The 13,292-nt window shown below is 37.5% G+C and overlaps 2 protein-coding genes across 4 annotated transcripts in view; both read right to left on the bottom strand.

The window, feature by feature from the left end:
* Positions 1-2,891: 2,891 nt before the first annotated feature.
* On the bottom strand, positions 2,892-5,449 carry dkk1a (dickkopf WNT signaling pathway inhibitor 1a). The gene is made up of 4 exons (XM_043256057.1): positions 5,032-5,449; positions 4,737-4,878; positions 4,493-4,651; positions 2,892-3,822 (listed from the first exon to the last, which is right to left on the bottom strand). Exons 1-4 carry the CDS (start codon positions 5,404-5,406, stop codon positions 3,572-3,574), a joined length of 927 nt encoding a protein of 308 aa, XP_043111992.1. The 5' UTR covers positions 5,407-5,449; the 3' UTR covers positions 2,892-3,571.
* A 1,929-nt stretch (positions 5,450-7,378) lies between these two features.
* Positions 7,379-13,292, bottom strand: part of prkg1a (protein kinase cGMP-dependent 1a) — a 49,994-nt gene continuing 44,080 nt past the window's right edge. For all 3 annotated transcript variants that reach the window (XM_043256055.1, XM_043256054.1, XM_043256056.1), the window contains 9 exons: positions 11,963-12,059; positions 11,654-11,793; positions 10,836-10,925; positions 10,598-10,739; positions 10,075-10,238; positions 9,838-9,960; positions 9,695-9,757; positions 9,539-9,605; positions 7,379-8,991 (listed from right to left, as the gene is read on the bottom strand). In XM_043256055.1, the coding sequence (XP_043111990.1) occupies positions 8,893-8,991; positions 9,539-9,605; positions 9,695-9,757; positions 9,838-9,960; positions 10,075-10,238; positions 10,598-10,739; positions 10,836-10,925; positions 11,654-11,793; positions 11,963-12,059 (985 nt within the window). In that variant the 3' untranslated portion in view covers positions 7,379-8,892. The remainder of the gene's footprint in view (positions 8,992-9,538; positions 9,606-9,694; positions 9,758-9,837; positions 9,961-10,074; positions 10,239-10,597; positions 10,740-10,835; positions 10,926-11,653; positions 11,794-11,962; positions 12,060-13,292) is intronic.

Below are 13,292 nucleotides of genomic sequence, written 5' to 3'. Positions count from 1 at the left end.
TTGAATCAAAAGTGGCATTAAGTCACCCAAAATCAACGTGAAAGGCTGGTGGAGAGCGTGCCAAGATGCCTGAGAGCTGTGATTGAAAATAAATTGAAATTTGGGAAAAAATCTGTCAGTAGTTTATTATAATAAAACAAAAAAGTAAATTTTACTCATGGTAAAACCAGAAAAACTGATTTTATAATGGCAAAAAGTTATATGTTATACATAAAGCAATATTAAATGTATATTCTAAATACATTTGTATGTTTGTGTGTGCATGTGTATATACAATAACTTGTAATAATTATATGTAATCATTTTATTTAAAATATTTAGATTTTATCTTTATTTATTATTTAAAACATAATAAAAAACATAAAAATGTACTATAAATTTTATATTTCAGTATTATTATATTTCATATGCACGTCCAAAAAATTCATTCAGAAATGGACTGGGCGTTATAAATTAATTAAAAAAGAAAGTTGATTGGAACAACATGATGGTGAATTAAATAATGAATTAATAATTTTTGAGTGGACTGTCCCTTTAGTGTATCCAAACAGTAAAAATATATATTGCACACACAGGTGGTCACACGTGCGCACGTATACATTTGGCAAGCTGTATTGCAGTGTAACAGAATGCTCTTCTGCGGTTTTGTTTGGACTTGTTTCTGAGTAATTTGCTCATTTGGCTGAGATAGGAGGTGAGTAACTTTGACAGTTACTGAGAAGAACTCCGAAAACCAAAACTACACATTGTGAGCGTGGACATGATTTGTGTGTGTGTGTGTGTGTGTGTGTGTGTGTGTAGGCCGTCTCCTCCTCTAGTCTCCATGTACACAGTTAAAATAGTCAGTTTTCGTGAGGCCTCGAGTCTGTGACGCCTGACATCATTAAACAGATCTGCCTGTCTGTAATTTTCAGCCACAGTGTCTGTCACCAGAGAGAGAGAAAGAGAGACAGACTGAAGGAGAGAGACAGCAGGGTCAAGGGATGAAGAGAAAGGTTACGTTTAACCGTAAGAGCATGAAGGAGTGGAAAATTCACTCTTTTATGGTCTTACTAATGAAGAGTCTTGTTCTGACGTTTGCCAGCTGCTGTGGAGACGTGAACAGCGTCTTGTGATTTGATTTGCAAAAAGTGGCCCCAAAAAGACACAATATGCCACACTTAAAAATGAATACGTATTTGTATTATATTGCAAAATATACGAACTTTTGCATTTGCAAACAAATAATGAATAATGACAAAAAGTTGATTTGTTTCCTGTTTTGGCAATTCACTCAAATATGATTCACTCACCCCACGTTTTTTTTTTTCTTTCAGTGAAAGCAAAAGAATGAATTTGGAGGAATGTAGTTTGTTGTTTTTTGTGCAGTTGCTCTTTAATGACAGCTAAAAATGGACAATACTTCATAAAACTCTTAAAATAGCTTTCTAGCTATTTAATTTGTATGATTTTTGAACAAATAGACATTTTGAGAATGCTTCTTTTAGTGAGTCGTTTTACTGAACTGTTTGAATGATTCATTCATGAATCTGACTCTCTGTATTTCTGTCGTAACACTGAACAGTTCGATGGGGTAACAACAATTTACATTTTGGCCTGTTCTTTACACACTTTTGTTGTATGACCAAAGAAAACTTTATACACATTGTTCAAACAAACGCATTCGGAATGTCATTCTTCAAATATTCAAGAAGACATAAGGGTGAGTTGACAGAAATGTTATATTTGGGTGAACAGTCCCTTAAAGCGCACTGTATTTCAGATAAACCTTTCATCATGTCTTCAGTCACGATGACAGATGACTGTACTGATCAGGTGCAAAATATTAAAATGAATGTTTTAATTTTCCCTTGTGTCGTTCCAAACCTGTACGAGTTTCTTTATGTTGAACATAAAACGATTTTTTTGAAGAATGCTGGAAATTTAACAGCTGATTGACTGCATTTCTTTCATTGGGGACCAACAACTGTCTGGTTCTTCAGAATATCATCTTTTGTGTTCAACATAAGAACTAAACTTTATACAGCTTTGGAACAACATAAACGAAGAGTATACGTCAAAATTTTAGGTCAACTACTCCTTCATCAGCTACAGACCGCACTAATAAAGTTGCTTATCATCATGAATCCTGCACTCGCTCTATACCGCTCTATACGTGCTGTGTGCGTGCCAAACAGGCTACATAATAAAGTAATTAAAGGGTCAGATATCTCTATGATTAACCTGCAATTCGGGCCTGACTGCAGGACTAATTAGAAGTTAGCCAGACACACCAAAGGTTGTTGCTGCTGATTCTCTTGTACTTCCTCGGGATTCTTCTCGTTTGATATCCTCCTGTTGGCTTTGTACTTCCTTGCTGTTTGGGCCCATTCAGGCTTTCATGTGGTCAGGTGTTTTTCTGCAGACGGGGATATGGCTACCCAGAGGATTACGGCTCCTCAACAGAGCTCGGAGCTTGTTTATTTGCCATGATAGCTTCCGCTCACGGAGTACATTTTTATGTTAAGAGCAATGACCTCAAGTTTTGGGTTTTTTTTTTTTTTCATTTGTTTGTTTGTCCACATGCTTCGAGTGCATGGATAAAAAAAAAAATGCTGGCATCAACAAAGACGTGCCGTCATGCAAGTGTGTTAAAATATATGTATTTGCAGTGGAACTCTATGTAGGATGTGTGCATTAGGTGCCCCAGTACTTTTAAGTGCGCTTCTAGTTTGTTTTACAAAGAAGCTAAAATTAAAAATGCATTGAAGTCCATGAAGTCGCAGTGGAAGCCTATACAGAAAGTGTGCTTTTTACAAACTGGAATATACAAGTTGACATTTTTTCGGCTGTTATCTTTGAGTTCTATGCATTGAATTAGGACACTTCACATTAAAACGTACATTTATTAATTTAGGAAACGTTTTTTTTAGCGACTTTGCTACACACAATATATTGCTTTTTTTTTTTTTATCACGTTAAAGTGATGCTGGAAGCGTAACCCGCTGAATGAAGCAAACAGTGCATGTCATTAAAACTATTAAAAACCTCCCTAAGTGGTTTCCTTACATTGCAGTTGTGGCAGTACAAACGGTAAAAAGTCCATTAATTGTTATTATCATATCATTTATATATTTTCATCACACAAACATCTTTACAATTTGCTCGAAATAAAAATAGAGTACTGATGATCATTTCGATCATATGGCTTGCACATTTACAATATTGATGTGTTTGAATCATAAAATGCTACTTTTACAGGATCCATATGCTCAGTGTTAAGTGCAATTTCTGACTACGTATTTACAATACAGTAATTTACTGCAAGAAGAATAAGAAGTTCCTTATAAAGGGAAACAAAAGCAATCTGCCTTTTGTGATGACCCAGGGAAAAAAGTCTTAAATAGCAGAGTGTACAACAAGAAACATCCCTACGGTGCAGTTTCTCTGCATCCGTCCAGGAAATACGATCAGTCCTTTTATTGGCGCATCCTTCCGTGGAATCAGTTTTCCTTTGCCGCCGCTGCATGTGTGTCTGCATGCGTGCGCGTGGTGTGTGTGTGTGTGTGGAGCAGAGAGCGGTTCTGCGGGGTCAGCGCGGCTGGCAGGTGTGTAGGTTTCGGCTTTCTGCTCCGGGCTTCTCTCTCTGGCCTCGGCAGGTCAGACCGGAGCCGCAGTCGCAGCGCTGGAAGATCTCCAGACTGTGAGCTCCTTTCCGCCGATGGCGAGTGCACACCTGCCCCTCCGTCAGCACCGGCTTACAGATCCGTGACCAGAAGTGTCTGGCGCAGCAGAGCCCTTCCACACAGTCCGAAGACCTGAGACACGTCTCGCCCTCGCCACCTGACAGATTATAAATCACATCAGCGTTCGCTCCTCCAGATTTGTTTGATATCAACAAGAGCTGGTGGATTTGAAATCAGGCAACAAGGGAAATATAGAGACGAGATGAGATAAGGTGAAAAATGTTGTGCATTGGACACAAAGGAGTCAGTAGGAGAAGAGACCATAGCAGAATAGATGAGAGGAGAAAACGGGAGACTGGTGAGAGTTGACATGAGAAAAGAAACGGAAAGGAAAAAGAAAGAAAGTTGAGTTCAGACAAGACGTCCATTATAAGGCAGATCACTATGGAGAAAAGAAACGAGACAAAAAGACAGAGACTTTACTCTTAAACGTAAAGGTGCTTCATGATGCCATAGAAGAACCTGTATAAAGAACCTTTAACATCTGTTTCACAGAAGGTTCTTTCTGGAGGAAAAGAGGTAAGAAAGGTAAGAAAGAACCCTTGTGGAGCCAAAGATGGTTCTTCTATGGCATCGCTCTGTAGGACCTTTAAAGCAGCTTCGTTTTGATGAGTAATTGAGATGAGAAAAGGAATGGATGACCAAGACGAAAAGGAGACAAAACAAGAAGAATGAGGATGAAATGAGTAAAGGCAAGATGGGAAGCAGAAGAGAGGAAAAGAAAACGGAAGCAATAAAAAGGAATAGAAAAAAGCGAGATTTGACACCTTTGAGTGTCTGCTGTGGTTTTGGTAGGCTGCTGGTTCTTTTAGGATGTGTGAAGTTCTGCCCACGTGTCACAGGCATATTTGGCTCATCCGTGTTGCCAACCGGTAGAGCGGCATCTACCGTGCCGACCGCGTCTGATTCAGCAGGTTGACACACACCTGAGAGAGAGACACGAAGGGTAAAATTAATCTTCATGCAAGCTGCAATGAGAAAAAAAAGCATAAAACGATCTCTGGTATGTACCGTTGATGCATCGATTTCCAGCGCAGCACATCCCGTCGCGAGCGCAGCGCTTCCTGCGCCTGCGGCACGAGAGGCAAACTCCGCGAGAGCCGTTACAAAACTCACCGAGTCTGCACTCATCATCGGCGGCGCAGTGCGGCGACTGTGGAAGAGTAAATCATCACAATAAACTTTTTATTTGAATGGCTCCTTTAAAAGCACATGCATGTCATAAAACCCCAAATGGGTTTAAAAATCATCTCAAACTGAGTCCTTTTAAATCCTCTGTGCGTTTTAGCGTCCCGTGATCACGTACCGGAGCGTGGCTGTCCGCGGTGCCGGTAACGCGCGGGCTCGCGCTCACCGCGTCACTCGGACTGGATGCTGCGGGCAGATGCCTGATGGAGTTCCGTAACACAGGTCCAACTTGAGCATCCGCAGTGATTCCGCCCCAAACCGCGAGATAAACAGTCACAACGGTGAGTAGCGACAGCATGTTTCTCATGTTCTTCTCTGTCAGGATGTCACGCATAATGTCCAAACTCCACGGCACTTCATGCGTCTCCAAGAGTTTTATACATGCGGGACTTTTTATATATTCCCGCCCCCTTTTAAATGACTGTACGAGGGCATCAAACACGCTTTCCACCGCCCCTCTCATCGCCTGCGCAGACGTGCTGGATGAACTCATGCCTGCGCAGACGATCTGAATAGTTCTGCCGAGGCGCGCAGCATCCCCGCCTCATGAATATTAATCAAGCTGCGTGCCGTTCTATTGCGTAACCTCATGAATATTCAGCAGACACGCCCTTGTTATCATAATATATCTTTCGCAATAGCGCGTAATTACCGTCGCGCCCCCTCAGAAACAGACTGACAACTTTAAGTGCTTAAAGTGGAATTTAAGGGATATCATTATACACGACGGTACCTGTCAGCAGACTTATGTTAACTTGCTCTAGAGCTTAAACCTGATCATTTTTCTGTCAGCACATAAAAATAATATGTACGTTGTACGTTAATGTTTCACGCGTTTATCTAACTTGCGCAATAAAACTTATCTTTCTCTTCACTAAAATAAAGGGCATCTTCTGTGGATATATGTATATGTGTGTGTGTGTGTGTATATATATATATATATATATATATATATATATATATATATATATATATATATATATATATATATATATATATATATATATGAATATATGTGTATATGTATGTGTATATATATGTATATATATATAATGTATATATATATATATATATATATATATATATATATATATATAATGATATATGTGTATATGTATGTGTATATATATGTATATATATATAATGTATATATGTGTATATGTATATGTATATGTATGTGTGTATATATGTGTATATGTATGTGTATATATGTGTATGTGTGTGTGTATATATATATATATATATATATGTATATATATATGTATATGTGTGTGTGTGTGTGTGTGTATAGGTAGGTAGATAGATATATGTATGTATATAGGTAGATAGATTTGTCTACATTAGCTGCATAAATAGCATAGTTGATAGATAAGAGTTGGTCTGGAGGAGGAAAAGTGGAGGAAAAACAATAGGAAAACGTTTCACTGGAATAAATTAAAGTGGAATCCAAAATCTTTTCCACTAAATGCTTCGCCCCAATTGTAGACTCTTTATATTTGCTAAATAATCAGATTTTGGCGTCAAACACATTGTGGAAACACCTAACACCTGCTGTTCTTTTATCATCCCTATTATTATGAAATCACTTTAATTCCAACAGTTTATTCGTTGAGCGGTTAACAGAGACATTATTAAAACAGAAACACGAAAGTGTAACTCTGTTCAGTTCAGTCTTTTTCACTGACTTTCTAAGAGACACCGTTAGTGCTCTTCACACGGATCTTAGGTTTTGCTGACGCTTTCGTGTGAAATGGTGAATTGCTGCCCCCTACAGACCACGAGGCTCATTAAAAAAATCTTGCACGGAGCGTTTCAATCATTTAGATTTGAGGTTTACAATATTTAAAGACGGCTTCTATCAGCATTCGCTTTATACATGAAGTATTTAATGAATAAGACACGTGATAAACAATTCGCCTTTTGTTGTTGTTAGATTGAGTAAGGTTACTGCCGTTTATATTTATATGCAAATTCATTAATGATGGAACCAATTAATCTGAAGCTATTGAATGTCTCTGCCCGGCTGAACAGTGAACTTGCCATGAAACTAATTTCTAATTTCAGTGTCTGAGAGACATTTCTCATTCGTCCAGGGTAAGCGGATCTAGCCTATATGGCCTTCTCTGCATGAAAATAGCAGATCATCATCACATATCCTCCGGTGATGCCAGGCAAATTGTAAATTAATTGCATCAGATAATCATTTTGAGGTCCTGTCCATGTTCTGTCATTAAGGATGTGCCATGTTTTACTTGTTCCAATTAATTATAAACCATTTTACGCTATTTCTTACTAATGCAGTGTATTTGCAATATAGTAAAGGGAATATGTACTACTGGTCAACCGTTTGAAATAATTAAGATTTTTTTGGTATGCTTTTAAAATAAGTAATTTATTTAATTAAACATACAGTAAAAACAGTAATATTGCAAAAAAGAATTTAAAAGAACGTTTCTATCTGAATATGTTTTCAAATGTAATTATTCCTGTGATATAAAGCTGAATGTTCAGCATCATTACTCCAGTCTTCAGTGTCACATGATCATTCAGAAGTCATTCTAATATGCTTAATGTTTTTGTGGAAACAGTTTTTTAGGATTCGTTGATAAACTACAGATTTAGAAGGAGCAGCATTTATTTGAAAAACTATTCAACATTATTATTAAAAATGTTTTAACATATTTAAATTAGTAAATTGCATTTTAGATTATATTAAAATAGAAAACATTTATTTTAAATTGTACTAATATTTCTTAATATTAACATTTTACAGCTTTTTGAATCGAATAAATGTTGCCTCGGTTCAAATGGATATAATAATATTCTTGAGTCACAAACTAGAACGATTTCTAAAGGAGCACGTTACACCGAAACCTGGAGTAATGATGCTGATAATTCAGCTTTGCATCGCAGAAATAAATTGCACTTAAAAAATACAATAAATAATTTACTAAATAATAAAAAAACAGCCTTAAACAATTCACATTTGAAACATTTCGGATCCGTAAAAGACCGTGGCAGATCATGTAAGGACACAGGGAGTGTCTAAAACAGTTGCTTTATTGTGTAAAAAAAACCCAAAAACCTTAGAGCGCGTCTGATGGACAGCAGCAGGCTGAAAGGATCGTATTCTGACATGCAGCATGAGGAGCGTCGCAGAATGCCGTTGATTTAAGGCACTAATACTGTTCATGATCTGATACGGCTGAATCTCTGGAGAAATCAGGATTGCGTTGCAATTTGAATTAGTCGGGTTCAAGAACGGCCGTAGAAGGCAACCCAATCCCGCATCCATTCCCGTTTCAAATCTGGCCGATCACAGTGGTCAGTACTTATCTCCTAATTCTTCTAAATCTGAGACGGTAAATACAGTACACTGTTAATGGAGCTATGAATTTGAGGCACATCATTTCATTGGTTGAAGTTTGAGAAGACCAGCGCTGGGCTCAGAATATCATAAACCGTAATGGCCGTCCGCCAGGACAATAAATTAACAGCGAAGAGAGGCGAGAAGATATGATGTGTTTGAAGAGTGTGATGCACGTGACAGATAAACCGATACATGTATGCGTGAGTATCTCAAGGGTGTGATGCAATGCTATTATGTACATGTGCTATAACGAACGAGTATTACTTTTAAGAGCAACATTCAGGTCTGTCTGGACTCCTGCGACATACAGTGTGGGCTTCTTACGAGTAGTCTGCACACGGACGGGCGAATGAAGAGTTCGCAGCCAATCAGGGAGAAGAACACTTTGCTGAGGTCACAAGCTTTTCCCTAAATGGACCGTCTCCTCAGTCAGCTCACAGTAAAGGTGGTTATCATGGGTCATGGTGAACACGCACAGACACGTGCTCGCTTCATTTCAGCTCTTCTCCTCCCGCTTCTTCCCACTTTTGTTCTCCAGTCTTTCCAGTAGTGCAGCCGTCCCGTTGTGAGCAGTGTTGTGTGTCTGTGCGCGTGTGTGCTCAAGCCTGTTTAGAAGTCTGTGTCCCAGCCTGAGTTGTCATCAGGCGGCGGATCTTCGTTGTCCTCTGGAAAGCTATCAAAGTTACTGGTGTCTGTGGATGATGTTACCTGCAGAAAAAACGCCAACGACAACAAAAAAAATGTTAGCGTGCGATTTTACACATTTCGAATTTGTACAAAAAAATTAAGTCTCTTTTGCTCTTTAAACAGAACGGAAATATTGTGGAATAATATTACAATTTAAAATAAGTTAATATATTTAAAAATGTAATTTATTCCTGTGATGCAAAGCTGAATTTTCAAGCTTCGGTCTTCACTCTCACATGAAATTATCAGAAATGATTCTAATATCCTGAATTTATTTGATATTTAAAATCTTTTGTAACATTATAAACATCTTTACAGTCACTCTTGAATAAGCTAATGTTTCCCTGCTGGATAATAGCATTTCTTTTTTATTAATAATATGTAGGGTCAGAAAGATGAAGGTGAACGAAGGTCTTATGGGTAAGTAATTAATTACATCATTTTCATTTTTGGATGAACTATCCTTATTAAGATTTGTTACCGTTACAGTAAACCCTATAATGCATAAAGTACTTGCATAGAGTATGTTTCTGGTCTAACACCCGTGTAAAAATCTGTAAAAACTTACATTAGGGATGATGGGGGGCGTCAGCGTCCCCTTTCTCAACCCATCCCAGTTAAACCCTTCAAACCATCTGCAAACATATGCATTACATGAGACGATTCATAAAACAATATCTGCATATTTTTCCTGTTCATGTTGTAGAGTGAATATCAAACTCACTTGTGCTTCTGGATGTCTTTGACACCGTTTTTCAAGTTTCCTAGTCTTTCAGACGGTGTGTCTCTAAGAGCAAGAAAAGACAAATCTAGATTAGCAAGAACGACTAATAGAAAGCCAAAGGGTTTTGACAGCGATGGACGTACCTGCATAGCTTCTTGATGAGGTTGGCAGCATTTTTGGTAATTTTTTTGGGGAATTCTATCATGTCGATGCCTCTAAGAATGATGTTGTATGTTTTCATTGGATCCGGTCCTGAAAAAGGTGGACTGAAAAATAAAGAGGAATAAAATGATTTAAGAACCATTGCATGTGTAGTATAAATGCTCAATCCTAACACTTTAGTAATGTTTAATCGGTTAAATACTTGTCCTGTTTCTTACCTGCCGGTCAGCAGCTCGTACATGAGGATACCGAGGGACCAGTAATCTGCAGAGATGTCGTGACCTTTATTCAGGATGATCTCTGGAGCCACATACTCCGGTGTACCACAGAATGTCCACGTCTTCTTCCCAAAGCCGATCTTCTTAGCAAAGCCAAAATCCACCTTTTTAAAAAGATTCACACAAAACTTTAATATTCATGCTTGAGTCTCCTTTGATAGAAGCAAAATCTGAATTGCTTAAAGGGACAGTCCTACCAAAAATGAGAACTACTATTTAGTCACCATCATGTTTTTTCCAAGCCTGTATGAATTAGTTTCTTCTATGCAAAATGTTCGGTTATGAATGATTTTGAATTCATAAAAATAAATCATACTTGCTTGGAATGACATGAGGGAGAAATACAAAGCACAGGATCAAAAAGCACAATGTTCTAGTGACTGCAGGCTATATTGTCTTTTCATCCTCTACTACTAGAGGACGGATACTGGGTGTCCATGTTTGATGACTTGACTGTCCTCACCAGTTTGGCGTAGCCTCTGTGGTCTAGTATCAGGTTCTCTGGTTTGAGGTCTCTGTATATGATGCCTTTGGAATGCAGGTAAGCAAATGCCTCAACCACGCAGGCTGTGTAAAAACGCGTAGTTGAATCGTCAAAGTTGCCCCTGCGATTAGGAAAGGAACAGGACTATTGTACTGTTGAAATTCGGACAGCAAGTGTATGAAGACACGTTGATCTAGAGTGAACTGACAGGTCTCACCTGTCTCTGAGAATAGTCCAGAGTTCTCCACCTAAACACGCCTCCATCAGCATATAGAGATACTTACTGTCCTTAAAAGTTCTGTAGAGTCTAAAAAAAAACAAGAGGAAGACAGTCAGGATGCTGTGCTACAGATGTATTTTCATGTTGTCACATTTCTGATGTCAAAGCAAAAATACCTGGAAATGTAGCTTTTTCCAGAAAAATCTATCCAATATATTTTTATACAATATTATTGATTATTATCTAGTATTTTGTGGAGATTTTATGACTATGCCATTTATGTGATGTTTATTACCCATTTTTGCCATTAAATTGTTTTTTTCATTAATTTCCAATGTCAGTGAGTTTTGACCATAAGTAAGGTACTAAGTGTAACTTTTTATTTTTCAACCCTTTACCTAATCATGACCGTGAATTTTTTTTTTTTTTGCGTGTGTATTCACATAGCTAATTTGACAAAAGCCTCAATGAAGCAGAAAAGAGAAAAAAAAATCTAAATGTAAAAGTGACACATAGAGACAAAAAGGACTCATATCAATAACTAAACTAAAAAGTATTATTTTTAAGCTTGTTGCCGAGCCAAAATTTCTTTCTTTTTTTTTTTTTTTTTTTTTTAAGTTGAATACTAAAATAAACTAAAACTACAAACTTAATAACATAACAAAATTACATGTAAACTATAGATATGTAAGATATAAAATTAAAATCTAATTCTAAATAGAAGAAAAAATTGCAACAATATATCAGTGATTTATATGCTGTATTATTTTAGTGTCAGTGATGTTGTAGTAGTAGGAGCAGTTCACTGGAGGTACCTGACTATAAAGTCTGAATGTGCCTCCTGCATGATCAGTTTCTCCGAGCGGATGTGCTCCTGCTGTCTCGTGTCCACAATGTGACGCTTCTTTAAGATCTTCATCGCAAATGTCTTCATCTCGTCACTCTTGAGCTGCACCTGAGAACAAAACAAGGGGAGTTACAACAATTACTTCAACCTTTTTATTTGTCTTTATATGTGAATTAATGACTATAATATTATCAACTGTCATTACAATACGCAATATGATCAAAAAATGAACTTTTCTATAATAAAAACATAATGCGCTGAAAACGTTCTGTGTTACCAGCTCAACACGACCGAATCCTCCAACGCCAAGAGTGTCGATGATGTTGAAGTCAGACAGGTTTAGGTTGGAGAAGAATGCGTTCTCTGCCTCGTATCTGCATTTCAAAAAGCAGGAAAAAAAAGTGCAATGGAAGAAAAAAGTTTGATATTCAGTCTGTCTGTCTAGTGAGGCAACCCAAATCTTCATAGCAAATCAAAACTCAAATCTCATGTAATTTTCATCACCCGTTGTTTAGGTCACAGCTCTGCGCAAGCAAGATATTTTCTAAACCCTAATAAGGTGCATTCTGGGATGCTTTTCAAACAATATGCAATAGTAACTAAACCGTTTTATTTAAACAGGATCTTTGTACTAGGTGTTTACTTTTTTTCTTGCTATTACTGTTAGTTTTATCATTATTATTATCAAGGGCAAGGTAAATGTACCACATTGAGTCTAAATTTGACTCTAATTTATTTACTGGGAAAAAATGGGATAAATAAATTATTATGGGTTAGGTTTTGGTTGTTATATATATATATATATATATTATTATACATATATAATTTTTTTTTTTTTTTTTTTTTTATGCAGTCAACAGGGTTTTGGCTGTGAAGTTCACCTTTTGTTCACCACTGATAATTGCAATTATACAGATGATTTATTAGAGGTCTGAATGGCATAAGGATTCTGTAACATTGCATATAAAATGCTGCTGGATGTCTGTGCAGATTCTGTCCTGTGATCTGCGATACTGTCATATTTTCATCCAGTCAGAGTGCTTTTACGAGCCCATGATGCAGCCCTGACCAATCAAATCCCTTCGCTTGAGCCATGGCCAGTGACACGATTGAGCTATTTAGCTTGGCAAAAACCGGTTTGCCGTGTCACAGAGAGGTTGTGATTTTCCATACGCACTGCCAAGAGTCCTGAAAACCAGCACACACATACACAAAGCGTGCTTTAGATATTGTTCAATCCTTTTCACATAATCAGTTATTAGGCTGGCAGGGTCGGAGATGTGCAGAGCTGGCATGTTCTGCAGTGGACAGACAAGAAGGCGGTTTTGAAAAGGGGCATGGATACAAGCCAAAACTCCAAGCGGAAGAAATTCATTCTTCAGCTGCAAGCTGGAGATGTTTAATGTCTCACACCAGCCGCAGAGCTGGCAGATTCTACGAGCGTCAAACACCCATTCAAAATAAAGTAAAATAGGCCAATTATTTATGTTTTTAATTATGCTAAGTAATATTAAGTAAAATAATGTATTTACAATCTGATAAATATTTGACTAAACTTTTAAATAAATTTAGATTGCACAAGGTGAGTTTTTAATCCAGCTTTCAGG

The sequence above is a fragment of the Puntigrus tetrazona genome, chromosome 13 (assembly GCF_018831695.1).
Source record: "Puntigrus tetrazona isolate hp1 chromosome 13, ASM1883169v1, whole genome shotgun sequence".
Taxonomy (NCBI): Eukaryota; Metazoa; Chordata; class Actinopteri; order Cypriniformes; family Cyprinidae; genus Puntigrus; species Puntigrus tetrazona.
The sequence above is the reverse complement of the archived record's forward strand: the minus strand, read 5'-3'. Positions and strand labels throughout refer to the sequence as shown.